The sequence below is a fragment of the Ochotona curzoniae genome, unplaced genomic scaffold, assembly GCF_017591425.1.
Source record: "Ochotona curzoniae isolate NIBS_2020 unplaced genomic scaffold, NIBS_Ocur_1.0 contig_21, whole genome shotgun sequence".
NCBI lineage: Eukaryota > Metazoa > Chordata > Mammalia > Lagomorpha > Ochotonidae > Ochotona > Ochotona curzoniae.
This window is the reverse complement of record NW_024465322.1, coordinates 8,757,763-8,778,473: the sequence shown is the minus strand read 5'-3', so window position 1 is coordinate 8,778,473 and position 20,711 is coordinate 8,757,763. Positions and strand designations below refer to the sequence as shown.

At 46.3% G+C, this 20,711-nt stretch overlaps 1 protein-coding gene across 1 annotated transcript in view; it reads left to right on the top strand.

Annotated features, from left to right (window-relative positions):
- The first annotated feature begins 336 nt into the window (after positions 1–336).
- The window catches only part of CUNH4orf45 (chromosome unknown C4orf45 homolog), a 98,491-nt gene continuing 78,116 nt past the window's right edge, over positions 337–20,711 (top strand). The window contains exons 1-2 of the mRNA XM_040971378.1: positions 337–579; positions 20,566–20,685. Of these exons, the coding sequence (XP_040827312.1) occupies positions 20,622–20,685 (64 nt within the window). The 5' untranslated portion in view covers positions 337–579; positions 20,566–20,621. The remainder of the gene's footprint in view (positions 580–20,565; positions 20,686–20,711) is intronic.

The window sequence follows — 20,711 nt, the reverse complement described above, 5'->3', positions numbered from 1 at the left end:
AACTCGGAATCTTACTTATCCATTCATGTTTAAAGTTTTCTGAAAAATGTGTAATATTTAGCCCAGTAGCATGATGAAGAAAAACCAGCAGCTGTTCCACTTAGTGCTTCCACTGATCAATTTCCATCTTTAAAAAACATTTATGCGTTTATTTTGAAGTGTAGAGAGAGAAATCTTCCATCTGCTGGTTTACTCCCCAGCAGTTACAACAGCCAGGCTGGGCCAGGCCAAATCCTGGAGCCCGGAATTCAATCCAGGTGTCCCAGATGGGTGGTAGGAGCCCATTTGCCTGAGCCCTCTCTTCTGTGGCTTCCTTAGGCATACGAGTGGGAACTGAAATAGCAGCAGATGGTATAGAACTGTCACGAGCAGCGACTTAACCTGCTCCCCCACGTTGCCAGTCCCCACTCACTCGTATCATTTTTCTTAAAGCTTGATCTTCGTGACAACCCTATGAGGACAGAGATCACGCTGTCCCTTGCTGGAGAAGAGGATGGAGGCCCTTGTTCTAAACCCAAACTCTCAGCATGCTTTATCCTGCACCACGAGCTCCTGGCAGCATCCCTGGCACCTGAATAGGTAGGTCTTTCATGATATGTGTGAAAGTTTGTTGTTGTTGTTCCAGGGACTCCTTAACTCACGCTCTGGGAAGCTCTGGCTGCATGTAGTTGGTTTTTACATTCAGCAGGGTGGTGGACCTGCGTCTTCCAGTTTTTCAAGAGAAGATGGATTTTGATTATTATTTGCACAAACTCATCTGTTTCCATGTTGGCTTAATTGGATGGAGACTAAATAAAAGCCCTGGCAAATTAAGTCCTTCGTGGAAACCACGCATGTGAGACTGTTGCTTGCCTTGACATAGCTAATTCCCTGCAGGTGTAGCTCTCCAGTGGTTGCACCAGCCAGGATCGGGCCAGACTAAAGTCAGGGGGCTAGGAACTTCATCTGCGTCTCACTCCTAGGTGCAGAGCTCCAAGTACTTGGTCCATGTTCTGCTTTTCAGGTGCACAACCAGAGACCTAGAAAGTGGCCAGGATTCGAACTGGCACCTATATAGGATGCTGGCATAGCAAGTGGCGGCTTTACCAACTACACCACAGTGCCAGTCTGGCAGCAGGTCGTCGTCAGCCCTGGTCTTCCATGTGTGCAGGAAACTTCTCATCATCAGATTTTTCTCCCCTAAAGGATTAAGACTTAGGAAAGAAATGATGACAGGAGAAATTTGTGGGTTACAACAAATTGTTTAAAAATTTATTTTAGAAACAGAGAGAGAGAGAGAGAGAGAGAGATGGATGGATAGAAAGCATTCCTTTGCACTGGTTTACTCCCCAAATACTCCAAGTGGCAGGGATGGGTCTGGGCCTCTTAGCTAGAAGCCAGGCATACCACCCAGGCCTTCCACATCAGTGGAAGGGACCCCACTATTCTGAGTCGTCACCGCTGCCTCCCAGGGTCCTCATTAGCAGAAAGCTGGAGTCAGAAGCAGCAACATGCTGAGCCCAGGCACCCTAATGAGGGATGCCAGCTTCTTTTTTTTATTTTAATTTTATTTTATAACATTTTATGACACAGTTGGGATTCCCCCAAGCCCTCCCCCCATACTGAATTCCTCCATATTGTTACAGTAGTACAGATCATATCCAGTCATGATTCCTTCATTGCGGATATGCATCATGCAGAGAGTCCAGTATCTTATTGTCCAGATAAATTCAACAGTTTCATTGGGAAACTGGGATGCCAGCTTCTTAACCAGCACGTCAAGCCTCTGCCCTGAGCAAAATCGTTTTTTTTGTTGTTGTTGCTTGCTTTATTTCTTAGCATCCAGAGCCTGGCTGAACTGAGAGTAGGTAGCTAGCTGAAAGTCGGGGAGAGTGAAGAGGAGTATGGCCGTTGCCTGTGAAGGAATGAAAACTGACAGCACCTTAGGAAGTATTAAATAATAATGAAACAGAAAGGAATAGGCCCCAAAGAGACTGCTTCAAGCGTGCCTGCAGTTTCCTAGGGACCAGAGTTTAACACATTGCTTCTGGTAGCACAGGGCTTTTGCTATTACAGAAATAAGTGCAGAATGAGAAAGGTGGCATAAGAAGACAAGGGCCACGGCCATTGCTTGAAGCAAAGATCACACCTTGGGGCAGATAAGACAAGAGATTTTGACAATAAGCCCAGTGTAAAGTTACATCTCAGGCTCTGCCTTTGGTCATGTTAAGGCCTTGTCTGTGACACATTAGCAATCCAGACACAATATTTCTTCATTCCTGTTGCCCACAAAGTATCAGGCGTTGTCAAGGAAAGGCCTGGGAAATAGTGGGATTGGAGTTTCAGGAAGGACTCAGTGTCCTTGTCCCCCACACCCACCTCGAAATAGTCACATCAAACCTTAAACTGTTTCATGCAATACAAAATGCTACATGTTAGCAATGGCTCCCAGTAGACATCACTTTGCATTCATCTGAACATAGTTCAAGCCACACTTACTCTCTGCCTCTCTCTTACACAGCCACTTCGTTTTCATAAGAAAATGCAAAGAGGAGCACTTTCTAGGAAGCATCTTGATGATACTTTAACAGTGAAATGCTGTTTATATGTATTTGATCTTAAGGCTGTCTAGATGAGGCTGGCGGTTTCAATGACTGTATATGAATTGACTCCAAAAATGTCATGGGAAATGGAATGAAAAGAGAAGTTTATTTTCATGCAAAAAATCCTGGGATCTCTGGAGAGGAGAATTCCTCACAGAAGTTCATAGGAAAAGTGTATGATGAGATAAAATATGCCTGGATTCCAAAACCTTTTTGCACCAGAATAAATACATAATTTCTTAAGGGAAGATTTATTTACTTACGGAGAGTCAGATTTACAGAGACAAAGGAAGATTATTCCCTACATGGTTTCAACAGTCAGTACTAGGCCAGAGCCAGGAGCCAGGAGCTTCTTCTAGGTCTTCTATGTGGGTAATAGGGGTCCAGTTACTCAGGCCATCTCCAGCTGCTTTTCCAAAGGGGGTCCTGGTGCATGCAATGTGAGGAAAGAGGGGCTGGCATCCTGGTGCATGCAAGATGAGGATTTAGCCATTGAACCATTGCACCGGGTCCAAGCCCATGTTTTATATTCTGATTTTAAGAGTCAACTTGTGATTAGGGAACAGGGACGAGAGCTTAGGCTGCTGCCTGAGACACTCACACCCCATGTTGGATTGCCGGTTGGAGTCCTGCCGGCTCTGCTTCTGATCCAGCTCCCTGGTGATGTGCCTGGGAAAGCAGGAAGCAAAGGATGGCCCAAGTGCTTGGACTCCTGCAGCCCACATGGGTGACCAAAGTCTTCGGACTTTGGCTTGGCCCAGCTGCTAGTGTCACAGCCATACATGGAGTAAACTACAGGATAGGAGGTGTGTGTGTTTAACTGCCACTTTACCTTTCAGATGAATGACATTTTTTAAAGGTTTATTTTGTTTTTATTAGAAAGTCAGATATACCAACAGGAGGAAAGACAGAGAGGAAGATCTTCCATCTAATGATTCACTCCCCAAGTGGCCACACAGCTGGAGATGATCTGAAGCCAGGAGCCCAGGAGCCCATAGCCTCCTCAGGGTCTCCCACATGGGTGCAGGGTCCCAAAGCTTTGGGCCGTCCTTGACTGCTTTCCCAGGCCACAAGAAGGGAGCTGGATGGCAAAAGGGGCCACCAGGATTAGAACCGGCGCTCAAATGCAAAGTGAGGACTTAGCCGCTAGACTACCACACCAGGCCCAAGGAAATCTTTTTATTCTGATTTTAAATAATGTTTTGAGCTTTTAGTCATTTGGTATATATCTCAACTAAAAAATATTACTAGTTAGCACTGCATGTAAGTTGCTTTGTCAATATCTTCCCAAGCAAATGGATAAACATGTTTAGGTCAGAATTCCTACCTGGGTACTTCAAAAAAATTCGTGGGAAAATGGAATTTAAATATATTTATATTATTTATACATATATTTAAATATATATATATATGCCCCAAAGCACTTTGAAATCTGCGTATGTTAGGGCCATCAAAAAAAAAAAAAACATGGAAGTAAATGTTACGAAAAAGCAAGCATGCACTTCAAGTTTTGGTTCCCCCAAAACGTAACACTGAGTCCCATTTTGTATAAACTTTTTGAGTGTCCTGGTCCACGAATGGCTAGTGGGAAAGGAGCCTGTCAAGTGTCCCTGTGTGCTGCTTCTGGTCCAGGCTTTGACTCTGCGCTGGTAGGGGCTGCGGTACAGGTCCTCGTGGCCCTAGGCCAGCAGCAACGCCTGTGGAACTATAGAACGGAAAGTCTGCTGAACCCGGCTGGCCGCCTTTCTGAAAGATGAGAATGCAAAGCCCAATACAGTGGGACTCCTTTGCAACATTTTCCAGGGAACTGAGCGTTTTGAATGCTGTACGTGGGAAACATGCGCTGGGAGGGCACACAATGCCGGCATTTCTCCATGCTTCTGCTCCCCGACTGTGCCCCGGCACCCTGGGCAGGAGGCTGGGACCCCCCAACCCCCTCAGCACAGGGCAGCCTACCTTCCTCCCCTCTTCGGCCAATTAACCTCCCTCCAGAACAGAGGCAGGTCTGTTCTCTGATTGTGTGCTTTGGAGAATGTCTGAGAAAATGCGGTGATTATTTAAGTTAGTTGGGGTGGCCAGGGGAGCGGCCGAACAGTGCCCTCCATAGACTGCGTAGCTCACTAATGGCCAACAGGCAGCTCGGGAGCACAGTGAGCCTGCTCTGTGGCGTGTGTCCTTGGCTCTACATGTTGGGTGTTGGCGTCAGTTGCCTTTCCTCTTAAAAAAAAAGAAGAAGACTGGTACATAACACATAGCGATTGCACATACTCATGGCATACAGAATGGTTTCTTGATACACGAATACAGTGAGTCGTGATGAGGTATGTGTGAAATCATGCTACCATTCTCCTCCTTGAAACTCTGTCTGCTCTCACTTGAGATTATTTAGAGTTGCACACGGCTGAGGACAAAGTCTCAGAACGCCAGCGAGCACTGGGGACGCCGGGGGCCTCACTGGGGATGGGGAGGCAGGAGGGAGTGGCTAGTTAGATTGACTAAACAGCTCCAGCCTTAGTAGTGTGGATGTTTGGTTTGGTTGGTAGAAGTTTGGGATATTCTGCTTCATCAGGAGTTTGTGCTACTTCAAAGTTTTCTGTAACCTAATAATGTAGCAGATAAAGGGATAACGACTGAGCATGATAAGTCATAAGAGATAAAAGCTAAGTATTCCACTCACACAACAGGGCTGCAGGGAGAGGACTGTTTTCAGTTTAAAACTTGGTGTAAAGTTTCTTTGATAAAAAATCAGGAGGCAAAGAAGCAGAGGAAATTTTTCAAAATACAAAATTTTTTGTACTTTTTTGATGAAAAAAGCAAATGGTTTTAGGTATAAATAATATATGGGCAGGGTTTTTCCCTTTTCTCTTAGGTCTAAAGTAACTTCAGAGCAAATTTATTTAGGAGGTGATTCTTTTGTTTCCCGATAGTAACATCCTACTTTTTTTTCCCCCATTATAGTTTTTTAATTAAAAAAAATTTTAATGCACTTAATTAGATATTTTAGCAAAACATGTAGATATTTTTAACTTCTCTAAACCTTAGGTTTCAGAATGTAAGTGGCCTTGTGGCCTCTGAATATGGAATGCTGTGCATCTCTTCTCCAAGTCTGGAGAACTTCCAACTAGGGTCCACTGCTCCCATCCCATCCCTACCTCGTCAAGGTCACCGACAGGCCAGCCTTGCAGCACTCCTTGGGTGGTATGTGTCTGTTAGGACACTTGAAGAGACCAAGATATCTGTGTGAGCCATAGGAAACATTTAGCATCTTTGCTCTTCAGTCTGTCCAGCAGCTGCGGGTGCCTTGCTGGACTACCTGTTACGAAAAACATCCTGGGTCTGGCGCGATGGCTCAACTAGCTAATCCTCTACGTCCAAGTGCCAGGGCCCCAGATGTCCCAGCTGCTCCATTTCCCATCCAGCTCCCTGCTTACGGCCTGGGAAAGCAGCAGAGTATGGCCCAAAGCCTTGGGATGACTGAGTGCTTGGCGTGCCAGCACAGCTGGTGTGGCTTTCAACAAGCTGCTCTTTCCTCACGTGTAGATCCTTCCCCCAGTGCCTCAGTAGCTGAGCACCACAGGTTTACGGTCTCCCCCACTTTGGCTTCAGCTGTTCTGGCCACGCCCACTGTCCTGTTTGCCTAAAAGTTTTCCAGTGTATGTCACCTGGTCGTTTTGCTAGTCAAGTTGTCTACTTACAGCTAAACATCCTCCTTTGAAAAAGGAGCCAACTGTTTGCTTCTTGACTCTGTAATAGCAGACAGCTTCCACCTGCTCCCGGTCACCTGTATTCCTTAGTATTCATGCCCCAGCGTGATGGCATCCGCTCCACTCTGACTCCTAGTCCTGGAAGTAGAATGGGGCAGAGGGGCTGCCTGTAAGATTAGGGTACAAAGTGACAGTGCCTTTTACCCTGAGATCTCGCTCGCTCTCTCGCTCGCTCCATGGGAGGGAAGCCAGCCATTGTGTGCCAAGTCTCAGTCCAGGATCCCTCAGAAGAATGGAATCCTATCAATAACTCCGGGAGTGGGCCTGGGTCCCATCCTTCCCTGTTGAGCCTTCCCCCCGGACAGCAGCCCAATGGCGAGCATGTCTGCGCCTTCAGAGACCCCCAAGGGAGTCCAGATCCTCAACCCACAGAAATGGAAGAAGCGAAAGTTCGTTGGTTGCTTTAATGCAATAGGTGTTGGAGTACTTTCTTAGGCAGCTAAAGATAATAGATAGCCTAGTTTTGTTTTGTTTTGTTTTGTTTTGTTTTGCCCAATTGCAGCTTTTTGTCCACCTCAGCTTACCTTCCGTTTCCTGCCATGGGATTTCTAAATTTAGGGAAAAGGAAGATTAGAAGACAGATCTATTTTGGAGCAAGAAATTTTGAAAGCTTTACAAACAAAAAATTCATGAAAAAATTATGAACAAATTTGTGTAGATTTCAAGACTGCTTGCACTAGAACAAACATCTTTGAATTTCATTTTATGAACTTTTGGAAGGACCCTATCTCTCCCTTGCTATTTCCCCATTCAAGCTTCCTGTGACTTTCTTTGTGGAAGAGTTTAAAGCCAGCTGCTTTCTCTAGCTCCTCCTACTGTGCCCCAAGGGCTTCTCCTCCCTCACCTTTAATGGCCTAAAAATGGTGAAGTGAGTTTCAACGTAGGAGAAACGTTAGTGCTAGCTGTTAAAGGAGCAATTTTCCAGTTTATATCAAGAAAGTGAGTCATCCAAGATAAAGAATATATCTATGATTTCATCAGTTTAAAAATACCTTAGGTCTGGGACATTTTACAAAGTTAAGATTAAAAATGCTGGCGGTTACATAGTCCACTGCCCAAATACTTAAGCTTTTTATAGTAATAAATTATTCCTGTTAACACTCGTTAGCTTTGACTCGCCATGAAACAATGTTTATTTCGATGTACTTGAAAGAATCACAGAAAGATATCTTCCTTGAGGGCTTACTCCCCTCAGTGACAGTGATAGGCACAACTGGGTCAGGTGAAGCCAGGAGCCAGAAGCTCCAGCCTGGCCCCCACGTGGCTGGCAGGGGTCCAGGCACCTGAGTCATTGTGACCTCCCAGGGCAAGCTGAATGGACTGGTGCTCCAATCTGGGATGCTTAATTCACTGTGCTGCCAGGTCCACCCCTGGCCTGCTGCTTTGTCTGGACTGCCACTGTACAGTACAGGGCGATGGCTCTATCTCCAATCCTCAAGTTTTTGGTCCTGTGGATTCAGTTACCACTCTCATATTCTAAATGAATGAAATGGCTTGTGCCTCCTCTGCTTGGTTTGATGCCCCCGTTTTAAATATATGATGATTTATACATCCATATGTATAGATCTACATCCTCCCCTCCTCCCTTCCTATAATACCCTCTTATTATTTGTCCCCAAGTAATCACAATGGCATAGCCATTCTTTTCACTGTTATAGCCTTAGACTTCTGATATATAAATATATCATGACATTGCAAATATAGAAAGAGGGGCAGTTGCAAGCGGGCTGCCTCCTGTGGGGTGCAGAGGCTCAGCCCTGGTCCCGTGCTCTGCCGTATGTAGCCACTGTGCAGGCTCGCTGCCTGCGGGGAACAAAAGGCCCAGCCTGTGCTAGCGGGGGCCTGGGATTGCGGGCTTGTGGAGCTCCTCAGGGATGGTGTTAGCAGGTGCATGGGGGAGACCTGGGCTCTCACATCCAAGCAGGCAGAGTGAGCTTGGGGTTCTCCCCAAGTGTGTGGTCTGTGGATTTATCAGGGAAATGAGTAAGGAGATGTGTGGGAGGGAAGACCCCTGAGGGAATATGTAGCAAGTGAGGAATAAATTCTGAGGGACTCCTATCGACAAGTCCACTGTACTTGCACTGGTGAGCATGAAAGCCAGGGCTGGGGGTGGGCCTGGTATGATAGGGAGTGACACCCACTGGCATGAGTGTGGGCTGGAAAGTGGGGTTGGTTGGTTGGTTGAGCTAAGTTCCAATACCCATTGATGTATAAAAGGGCTGAATGGGATGTGGGACAGACTGGGCAAATCTGCTGCATGTAGTGGCAAGCTTGGGAAGCAGGGCTGGGAAGAGGCCTGGCGGGGGTTATTAGGGGTCACCTGATTAGGCTGCAGGTCCCACTGGTGAACGTGAGGACCAAGTGTTGTGGTGGGCAGGGTTGTGCTGGGCCACAGCATTCACTGGTTTACATAAGAGACATAGTTGTAGATAGAACTGACCCAGCATTTACACCTACCAGTGTTTGTGTAGGCTGACATGGGTGACAGACTGAGCCAGACCCTGTACTGGCAAGCACGTGTTAAGAGTCAGGTCTGCGATCGCCTTGGATGCATTTTCTGTGGGGATATTCCCGACTGAACTGTCGGACTTAGGCACATATCCTGGAGGTACTACCCACTTCTTCATAAAAACAGGTGGAAGGTTGGAAAGAGTTCTGACTTTGTGCTGTGAGATGCCAGTTGCCAATGTGGTGGACAGCAGCTCAGCCCAGTGTGTCACAGCACTGGCCCCCATGAAATGAGGCTTTTTAACTTGGTTTTGTGTAACGTTCTTCCCTGAAGGTTGTGTGATAATAAAAAGTGAAGTTCTTAACTTGTGCCACTGTGAGGGCCTAGCCCACTCGAGTGTTTTCCCCTGGATTCCATCCTCGTCAGTCCCAGCTTTATGAGTTACTTTGCATCCGTCGGATTTTCTCTTAGCATTTAAAGAAAAGGACTAATGCAGCAAATTCGACCCAAACATATACAGCAAGGAAAGTTGTTTTCCCGTTGTAATCCTGAAAAATGGGCTAAAAAATGAAAACTCTCAAAATTTTTTTCCAACTGAACCAGATATCCCTGGTGCAAACTAATTTATAATTTATTTCAAGTAAAATGTAAGCTATTTTTTTTTTTATCTGAGGGAGGGGTGTAGGCCGGGCAAGGCTGCAGCCTGAGCATGGTGCTCAGCCTGGGTCTCCCACGTGAGTAACGTGGACATGACTACATTAACCATCATCTGCTTCCTCCCAAGTTGAAATCAGGACTGCACCGGGACCTGAACCCAGTCACTTTAATATGAGTTGGGGTGGGCAACCTGAGGCTCAACTGCTGCATCGAACTCCCAGTCCACTAGCAGATGTTATTTATTTATTTATTTATCTGAAAGGCAGAGTTACAGAGAGTGGGGTGGGAGAGCCCAAGAAAGAGATCTTCCAACTGCTGTTTCACTCCCCAGATGACTGCAGTGGTCAGGATTGAAAAACACCAAAGCTGAGAGCCAGGAGCTTCTTCCAAATCTGCCGTGAGGATGCAGGGGCCTAAGCAGTGGGGCCAGCCTCTACTGCCTTTCCAGGCACATTAACAGGGAGCTAGCTCAAAAGTGAAGCAGCCAGAATCCGAATCGGTGCCTCTGATGTATGCTGGTGCTACAAGGTGGCAGATCTCTCCACTACTCCACAGTGCCAGCCCCACCGCACCCGGCCCCCTACGTCTTGTCTTAGAACAGCAAAGGTTTGACAATGGAATGGTTCCTGGGTTGTAGACTGTAGCTGACTATGTTTATAATCCCAGGAAGTTTGGTGTTGGTAGAAAACCCAGCTTCCAAACCTGGATAAGAAGAGTTACAGAAGAATGCTTACAAATTCTAGATGACATTCAGCTTTTTTTTTCCTCCAACAAATGTCAATATTTACATTCCATTCTGAAAAATGTACTTCCTCAGGAAGGTTTGCTCCTGGGTGTGGTTCCTTGGGAAATTTTCTCTTTCTGTTTCCATCTTGGTAGCTAGTCACATCCAGTGTTTCCATAGCAGCTGGGAATTTTTTAAGGAAATTGCTTGCAATGTTGCTGAACAACATGAGTGATAAGGAGAGTTGGCGGAGAACAAAAGCGCCAGAGGTGGATTTTTATGGGAAGGCCCAGGATTGCAGCAAAGGCAGGATTTAGTGGGGCTTACTATCCGGGATTCAACACAACATCTGGGGGTTGAAGCGGGGAAATTTCTGAGTCCAATGTGTGTAGCAGTAGGCAATATACACTGGCTAAGTAACCAAATGCACTGGCAGTTAAAGCTGTGCTGCCCTCTGATGCCCAAGAAACCCTGTGGGAGTCCTGGGAGCAAGCACTTTGTTGAAAAAAAGGCCTTGTTTCCCTTCTTGCTGAATGAGACCTTCTGAGCGAAGACGCTGGTGTGCAGTCAGGTGGAGACCAAGAAACCCAGTCATTTTAGAAAAGATTCTTTACTTGAAAGGCAAAGTGACAGAGAAAGAGAGGTAGAGACGGAAAGAAAAGTCTTCCATTTTCTCATTCATTCCCCCTAAATGCCTGCAAGAGCCAGGGCTGGGTCAGACTGAAACCAGGAGCCTGGAATCTCATCTTGGTCTCCCATGCAGGTGGCAGGGGCCCGAGCTTCCATCAGGCACATTAGGAGGGAGCTGGATCAGAAGAAGGGAGCAGGAACTAGTGCCAGTGCTAGTTCCATGTGCAATGTTGGCATCTCTAGTGGCCCCCTAACTCACTGCACCATGGTGCCAGCCTGGAGAGGGACTCAACCAGCTTAAGCAAAAGCATTTGGGTAGCAGCCAAGTTGAAGGTTAAACACTAACAGCTACAGGGAGGGTGGTGCCAGAAGCCTGGGTGTTTGGAGACTCTGGAGAGCAACCTAGCGGTTGGAGAAGAGAAGCTTGGGAAGGGATTGACTTAGGTTGTGACAAGCGTGTGAGAGAGATTAATCTAGGACATTTTAGGGTCAGCAGCTACTGTCACTTCCTTGGTGCTCATTGGCTCAGAGAGGGAGTTATACCTAGCTATACTCACGTTTTTCAAATGGGAGAATTTCAGTCCTGGAAAATTAATGTTTTTGAAGTCATGTTTGGTTGAAGATCAGAGTTGAATTTCAATTATGAAAGTTCATAATTAGGAGCCAGCACAGTAGTGTAACAAGCCAATCCTCTGCCTGTGGTGTCAGCATCCCACTTGGGTGCTGGCTCATGTCCTGGCTATTCCACTTCCGATCTAGCTTCCTGTTTATGACCTGGGAAAGCAGCAGCAGATGATCAAGTCATTGGGCTCCTGCTTCCACATGGGAGACTGGGAAGAAGCTCCTGGCTTGTGACTTCAGATGGCTCCAGTTGGCTCAGCTTTGGTCATTGTATCTGTGTGGGGAGTGAATCAGCAGATGTAAGACCCTACCCCTGCTGTCTCATCTTCTCTCTGTAAATCTTTCAAATAAAAACAAAATAAATCTTTAACTGCTCTGTCAGGATACAGTCCCTGCAGGTGAGCACAAGAATCAAGGCTGGGAGCAGCTCTGACCATAGTAGGTTATATTACCTACTGACATATGTGTGGGTCAGATTTAGGGATGGGCCAGGCTAAGCCAGTTCATACACATGGCAGATGTGAAAACCATGACAGGGTGCAAAATGGGCTAGGCTGCACCACAATGCCAGCCATATTAGGGCCGGAGCTGGAGGCTGGATGGGCTGGACTAGGGTATAGCACCTGCCAGCATAAGCTGGAACCAGCAGGAGGCCAGGACAAGCCAAGCTGCAGTACCCACTGGTGGATGCCAAGGTGAGGCGAGCCATGCCAGTCTGGGAAGCAACTCCTATTGCACATGTAAGACCTGGTATAGAGGGCAAACTCAGCAGGAAAGCTACAGGGCAGCTGCTGGGTAAGGCTACAAAACCTATTGGCCTGCATGTGAACTGGGTTGGGGCACAGCCGGGCTGGGTTAACTGACCATATCCATTGATGCATGCATAAGCCAGAGTAAGTGCAGGCTGGTTGGGCTTTGCTACAGGAGCAGCTGGGGGTCACTCTATTCCCACTGGTGAACATGGTGGGCAGGGTTGGGCTGGGGGGTGGCATCCGTTGGGTTATGTAAGAGAAGGGGCTGGAGACAGAACTACCCAGTAATTACAGCTACTAGTGTGTGTATAGACTGATGTGGGTGACTGACAGAGCTGGACCCTGTACTGAAAGCACACACAGGAGTCAGGTCCAGGATCACCTCAGGCAAGAATTCATTGGTGGGGATCCTTCCAACTGAACTACTGGACTCAGAACTCTAATTGTGGGGAGAATTGCAGGATCTGTGATCTGACCATGGAGTACATGTGTCAAAACCGGGCTTCCTCAGTGACTTAGATTGGACAGTGTACTGTTGGCCAATGGACCTTTGAAGGATTTCCTCACCTTTGGATTAGTGAGATTGACAGCATTACAGAACTATCGAACTATCAAAATCACTTGAGTAGAACCCACAGAGCACGCTCCACACTGGGGACCCTGGGATGACATCAGGTAGCTGTTCCCCATCTCTGGGTACTGAGATGGTTGAGAGTTTGTGGCTTCCCTTCTTTTCTACTCCCTTCCTCCAGATAAAGGAAAAAGAAACAAGAAAATATAGAAGCAATTGTCTCACTTTCCCTTACTTGACTCTTCCACCCTAATCAATTATGTAAACATCATAAAAAATAAAATCTAAAAATAATAAATCTTTTTTAAAAAAGAAATCTCATAATTAGCCCAATTTGGGAGTCAATATTCTCTTATGGATATACAACAATTAGATGCTGTGGAACTCACGTGAGCTAAATCCAGTTCGCAAACCCTTGGCGCAGTCTGGCACAGTATGGGCAGACAGACAGGGTCCAGTTGCATTTGTTCACCCACCAGTGAAGAAGGTTCTATCAGAAAAAGGACCACATGGAGCACCAGAGCCAGCTCCAAAGGGGCCTTTGAGAGACACCAAACCATAGAAAAGAGATGGGAGACTCGGGCGGAGCTCAGGAAACTTTGGGGAGCAGCAGACTGAGTCAAGCCGCTGTATTGAGCTTTCAGCACGGTTCTGCTTCCCGCTGTCCTGGGCTTGGGTTAGACACATGATGGTGTTTGGGGGGCTGGTATCATCACAGCCACTTGTAACAAGAATAACTCCTGCATTTGTAAGATATGAGCATTATTGTTTCTGTAATACTTGCTTTAAATTCTGTGTTTTCTAATGTATTCACGTAGTGTATCAATTAGGGGATGGGCTGAGGTAATGTTTTGTGATTGTAATTTTGAAGCCATATATATGTATATATATAGTTAGAAAAAGCTTAAGTGCCTTTCTTAACTGCAATCAAGTTAAGCATGACAGTAGGAAGTTGGATTGATTGGGCTGGCATCAAACAGTGCCACAATCTGCCAATTTATCTGAATTAGTATTAAATGAGCAAGAGGAAGGTGGCAGACACTTTCATGAGCCTGTCTTAGAAACCCAAATACAAAAAATAAAGTAGTGATGATCAGAATTTAAATTTGCCCCAGTCGTGTGTATTTTCTGGGGAAGAAAAGAGAGAGGAAGTGGCAAGGAGAAAGGAAATGATGCTGAGACAAAGAGCAGCCATGAGCTCATTGGGTGTGTGCTACAGAACAGGTGCTGTGGTGGTTCCTAGCCCTTAGCCCATTTTACAGAGAAGCAAATGGCGTGTGTTATGCAGAAGCACTGCAGAGATTGGAAGCCAGCTCTCCGAATATGGACACTGTCTTTTCTTGATTATTGACAATGGGAATTTCTTTTCTTGAAAATGGGAATCTGTGGAAAGGATATGGAACTATTTGGCACTTGTTAAGTATAAAGAAAGATTCAGTGACACGAAGTAGAGAAACTTTCCTGTTTGCAAAATGTCCTTTTTAACAGAATTAGTTCAATTTCAATTTTTTAAAAATGTAATTTAGCAAATTTTGGCTATGATACTCTGGAAGTTTGAATATATATTTTTATCTGAATATATTTTTTTATTTGAAAGACAGTTACAGAAAGAGTGAGAAGGCTGTTCTATATACGTACAGAGAGAAAGGGAGAAATCTCCTCTCTGCTGATTTATTCCCCATTTGGCTGCCATGGTGGGAGCCCAGATCAGACCAAAGCCGAGAGCCTGGAATTCTGTCCAAGTTTCCCACATGGATGCCAGGGCCCCAGGTATTTGGACCACCTTCTGTGGCTTTCCCAGGCTCATTAACTTAGAGCTGAATTGAAAGTGGAAGAGCCAGGACACACACTGGCACTTCCATGGGCTGCTGGCATTGTGGGTACAACAACATCAACCCTAGAGACTGGTGTTCTATCACCACTGAGTTCTATTAGGATTTCTGGTTTCTGTCACTTTGGTATCATCCCAACATACACCTTGGCTGTTTCGCAACACTGGAACAGGTGTATTTGCAGGCCCACTGCTTTGTTCTGTGCAGCTGTAATTGTGGAAGTGATTATTGGTTTAACGATGGAAACCAGACGGTAGCCAAAGCTTCATCTGTGGTGAGAGCAGACCCTGAGTTTCATTGGAAGAGGCCTCCATCACTGCCTGAACATCGGGGATTTTCCCTAATAGAAAGCCATTTGGTAGTCAAGGGAGACACTCTATCCCTGGAGTGAGTTCAGCAGCTGTCACTGTATTTGATCACAAATTGGGCTGAGCTTTGGCTGCTGTGTGAGCTTTTGTGCAGTGCAGATGAGAATACTTCAGAAAGTTTTAGGGACAGAGTAGCGTTGTGGCACAGTGGGGTAAGGAACTGCCTGCAGTACCAACAGCCCATTTCAGTGAGGTGGTTTCCTCCAGCTCTCTGCTCATGTGCCTGGAGGAGTAGTGAGATATGGTCCGAGTTTGAGACTTAGATGGAGTTCCTGGCTCCTGACATTATTGTGGCCTAGCCATGGGGTCATTTGGGAGGTGAATCCAAAGATTCTCATTTTCTCTATCTGCTTATTTCGCTCACCTTTCAAAAAAATGTATATTTTTTTAAACTGAAACTCTTTTGGGGTGAATAAAGCCCATGTGCAGAGCACAGTTCTATAAGTCTCTTCAGCCTCATTGCCCATCTCACTCGTTAATGTCAGTTGCAGCAGAGCCGAGCCTGAGGTTTCACTAGGCACAGCAATGTTGGAGGTGTCACTCTCACTGAGCCTTTTGCTCAGACTGTCCCTTCCGCCCTAAATGCCTGCCCTCCCCACCCCATCCTACCCTCCTTTGGATCCTAACATTCTCTCAAGCACAATTAAGTATCAGCTCCATGGGAATGTGTGTTCGCCTAATGGTGAAGATGCCTGCAGCCCACACGGGAATGCCTGGGTTCAATTCATGGCTCTGTTCCTGTTTTCAGCCAGATTCCTTGATTTACACTTGAAGCCTCAAGGAACCTGGGTCTTGTTGCGTGGGTGAGCCCTTCCTTTGTTCCCATGACTGTAGGAACACATTACGTCTATTAACTGCATCATCGTACTATTATTACCTTGAGCGTACTTTGTTATTCACGACTTAGGTGTCTGTTGTTCTGCTTTGGAATGGTGATTTATTCTTATTTTTCTTTATTTGAAAGAGAGGAATAGACTAACACATGGATCTCCCCAGAGCACCTGCAACAGCCATGGCAGAAGCAGAGTGAAGCCAGGGACTGGCGTTACACTCCAGGTCTTCCATGTGCTTCATGGGGACCCATGCACTGCAGCCATTAGTTCCCAGGGCGTGCATTTGTAGAAAGCTGCAATTGGCAGCAAAGCCAGGACTCAAACCCAGACATTCCAGTGTGGAATGCGGGTTATCCTAAGCAGGGTCACAACTGCCGAACTAAATGCCTTCCCACAGTCCAATTTTTTAACGTTAGGATATTTGAATCGGAGTTACAGTGCAACAGACTAAGCTGCCACACATTCAAGTCCTGTTAACATTGTACTTCTGATTCAGCTTCCTGCTAATGTGCCTAGGAGCCAAAGGATGATGGTTTGCGTGTTTAGGATGCCTGTGGAGGTTTTGGCTGCTGGATTTGACCTCGCCAGGCCTTGGGTTTTGTATGCATTTGGAAAATGAACCAGTAGCTAGAGATCTCTCTCTCTTCCCCTCCCTCCCTCCATCTCTCTCTTCCTTTCTCTCATTGACTCTTTTTTCTCACACTGCCTTCCAAATAAATAAATCTATAAATCTAAAATGTAGCATCTAGAAAGTACATAATGGAAGAATATATAAGACTAGACAGTTCATAGCAAATAAGGCAACAGGCCCTTAAACATGGCAATAAGCTCAGTCATGCTAATTATCAGAGAAATTTAAATACTTGTCTTACTGGGTTTTTTCCATTATATTGGTAAAAATTAAAAAGTTTGGCCACCACCCGCTTTGTGGTTGAATCTGTAAGAAAGTGGGCAAGCAGTCATTTTCAGATACACGTAGATAGACAAAATAATACGGCCGTTTTCACCTTTGGGATTCTGTTCTGACGATGTAGCAGAACATATGTGCAGGGGTAAAAAGGAAAAAATAAGACTTCTTTGAGTATCCATTGTTTTAAGAATCTTACTTGAAACTATACTGAATGATAAAATTAAAAATTCATAAAGAATGAAGCAAAACAAAACAGCCCGAGTCTGTACTGAGTTTTGGAAGTCTCAGGAAGTCCTAACTCTGGTTCTTCTGCTTTGTTTTCCCTTTCGCCCAGCCTTTTGCCATCACAGTTGTCCACTACGGTTAAGACGTGTCAGCTTTGTGACATTTCCGAAGGTGAAGCAAAAGCCCCCATTTCCCATGATGCCTTACTGGTCAGAAGCCAAGACTTCCTTTATTTTCTTTATTTTCTGCTTGTGTCCCCAAGAACGACTTCCCTTCCCTTAAGTTTCCCTGCCCTCTCTTTTCTGTGTCCTTAAAGCCACACATGACACGGGCAGTACAGCCTACTAGGAATGTTCTGACTTAGATGTTTTGGAAAACGCTTTCAGCTAGGGTTAGAGAGTGTTTGACTTAGGAACCTGGATGAGGGGAGCTGGGAAGGAAGAGCTCCAGAGCTGGCAGCAGGGTGCCGTGAATTTAAGGAGTCATGGAGAAATACTCTTGAGTTCTTGCTGGAAGGGTTGAGTGGCAGCAGAGAGATGCACTCTTGCAGGATGCATACAGAGCTGTGCTCTTTTCTTGTCCCAAGGTGGCTGCTCTGGATGGCGGCTGGAGGCACAAGATTGCAATTTGGAATCTCCACCTGTGAACAGAGAGGAGGAGGGCAGTGGGACTGGGAAGAATCGGAAAGGGAACTGTGAGGAGGGCTTAACACAGCCTGGGCCAACCAAGTGGAAAATTTTTTCTTGGCGAAGTTGACGTGACCGGGCTCCAAAGCCCCGTCTCCCTTAGTAACCCGGACAGGCTGCACGGGAAAGGGCTTGACCTCCAAGGGAAGAGGCAGCTGTCTTGACCCGAAACAGGCCCTGCCTGAGCTGACAGCTGGAGCTGCTGCTCACAGCACTTCCTGCAGCTATGTTTAGGGAGACAGGGACATGACACTGCAGGGTCACCTCTCTTTGCTCACTCTGCTGATAATCCTCTCTGTAGTTAGTATGGTGTTTTTATTTTTCTTCTCACCAAACAGAAGGTATTGCCTTTTCGGTAGAAGGGAATTTGCAAAAGGTCATGGGGAGGGGTCAGACAATTGGCCGAGGAGTTGACCCTTCTTCTCGGATCTACAGTGCTTGGTTGGATCTACCGTCTTGCTCCTGACTTGAGCTCGCAGCTGCTGTGGACCTAGGTTGTCAGGATGCCTGACACCCCTTGGAAGTCCTGCCTTGAGTTCCCGGCTCCTGCCTTGGTCCTGGCTGCTGGGCAGCAAGAATAAGTGCATGGAAGCTTCCTATCTCACTCTCTAACTTTCTGCCTCTCAAACGGATTTTTAAAGCATCGTGGAAAATATTCACTATGAAAAAACTCGATATATGAGTTTCAAATTTTGAAAAAGATTTTATTTTTATTGGAAAATCAGACACACGAGAGGCAGAGAGACGGAGAGGAAGATCTTTCATCTGCTGATTTACTCCCTAAGCGTGTACAACAGCCTGATCTGAGCCGAACCAAAGCCAGGAACCTGGAGCTTCTTCCGGGTCTCCCATGTGAGTACAGGGTCCCAAGGCTTTGAGCTGTCCTCAACTGCTTTCCCAGGCCACAGGCAGGGAGCTGCATGGGAAGCAGGGCCACTGGAACACAAACCTGCGCCCATATGGGATCCTGGCGCATGCAAGGTGAAGACTTTAGATGCTAGGCTACTGCGCCAGGCCTGAGTTTCAAATTTCCATTGCGAAAATAAGCATATATTTTAGTTCTATTTCCTACAAACTTTGTGAAAGCTCGTACTGTTCATACTTGTTGTGTTCAAAATAGCTATTAGAATTCATATTCAGTTGACTACCAGATGATTAATATTACAATTCTGCGAAGTCTGGAATACACATTTCAACCATTTATTTGTCCCACAAAGATGGATAGTAAGTTTGTTACCTATCACTCTCTGAAAACTGAAATAATAAAAATGTTTTATTACGAATCTCTAGAAAGCAGACTCCAGTGGGGAGGCAGACAAACGGACAAAGAGCTGGAAGTGGTGAGAGGATGGGTTTTTGGCACAGTGGTTTAGATACTACTTTGGAATGCCCTTGTCCCATTTCAGGGTGCCTAGCTGGGTCCGGGTTTCCTGGCACGGTGCACTCTGGAAAACAGCGGTGTTGCCTAAGTATTTGGGTCTCTGTCACCCACAGGGGAGGCCCGGGTTGAGTTTCAGCTCCTGGCTTGGGATTGGTCTAGTACTGGCTGTTTCAGCAGTTAGAGGAATGAACTGGTGGACAAGAAATCTCTCTCTCTTCTTCTGTCTTTCAAATAAACAAATACATGAAAATGCAACATGAAGTGGCAACAGTTAAAAAGACAGGGCTAAACACAATGCCATAGAGGTGAAGGGGAGGAGTTCCTGAGCTGCATCTGCAAATGTCTTCCTAGCAGAGGAAATGTTGGATTGGCTCTCAGAGGTCAAAAGTATTTGCCTAGAAATGCTGAGAGTGGGGCAGCATGGTGACTCAGCTGGCTGATCCTCCACTTACAAGTGCCAGCATCGCACGTGAGCGCCGGTTCGTATCCCTGATGCTCCACCTCCCATCCAGCTCCTTGCTTGTAATCTGGGAGATCAATGAAGGATGGTCTGTGTCCTTGGGACCCTGCACTCATGTGGGACTCTCAAAGGAGGCTCCTGGCTCCTGGCTTCCAAACTGGCTCAACTCCGGCCGTTGCAGTCATTTGGGGAATAAGCCAGTGGACAGAAGATCTTTCTGTCTCTCTTCTCTGTAAGTCTACCGTTTCAATTAAAATAAATTAATCTTTAAAAACAAATGAACAAACAAAAAACAATGCTGGGACCAGTATGATAGCTCAACTGACTAACACCCCACTTTCAAGCACCAACATCTCACACAGGCACCAGTTCCATTCCCAGCTCCTCCACTTCCCATCCAGCTCCATGCCTGTGGTGTGGGAAAGCAGTGGAGGGCGACCCAAAGCCTTGGGACCCTGTACCCACATGGAAGACCCAGAAGAAGTTTCTGGCTCCTGGCTCTGGATTAGCTCAGATCAGGCTGTTGCCGGCTTGAGTTGTGAATCAGCAGATAGAAGATCTTTCCCTCTCTCTCTCTCCTCCTCTCTGTAAGTCTGCCTTTCAAATACACATAAAAATTTTTTAAAATGATAAAAGGAGAGTGGATTATGCATGTAAAGGCTCAGAAGCATGAAAGTGGACTTAAGTTGCCAACCACAAATAACCTGACTGGACCAAAGCACAACTTGCGTATAAGGAAGTCTTAGACTAGGAGGCTTGGAAGAAATATGTGTGCACTGATCACGTTCCTTTAGCAATGTAATCTCGCGTTTGAGTTAGGGGATGCGAGACGTCAGTTGTGTGTGCTGTGCTTGGCTATCTGGGCTGGAAGGCATTGTTGGAGATCGAGCACCTGCAAGCATCCGGTGTTGGCGGGTAAGGGAAAGTTGTCACGGGGTGTGACCCTGGGGATGCTCCAGTGTCCTGACACGTCCTGTTGCTGGAGGCTTTGCTACGGAACCCTGTCATGTGGAACACTCTAGCCCTGTCATAGCAACGAGTCCATAGCAACCTGCTAGCTCAGGTCACAGACAGGTAGACCAGGGATTGCACAGTTTTTATACCTTTGTTCTTCTCTCAGCAGTTGGCTGGAAAAGGTCGGGGAAAGAAATTCCAGCGGCCTCGTGGACGTCAGGCATGGCATCTGTATTCTACCGCGAGCCACTTTCCGCAACCGTCGGGAAACGGATGATTGCCACAGGTAAACAAAGAGCTTTTGTGGGCGCT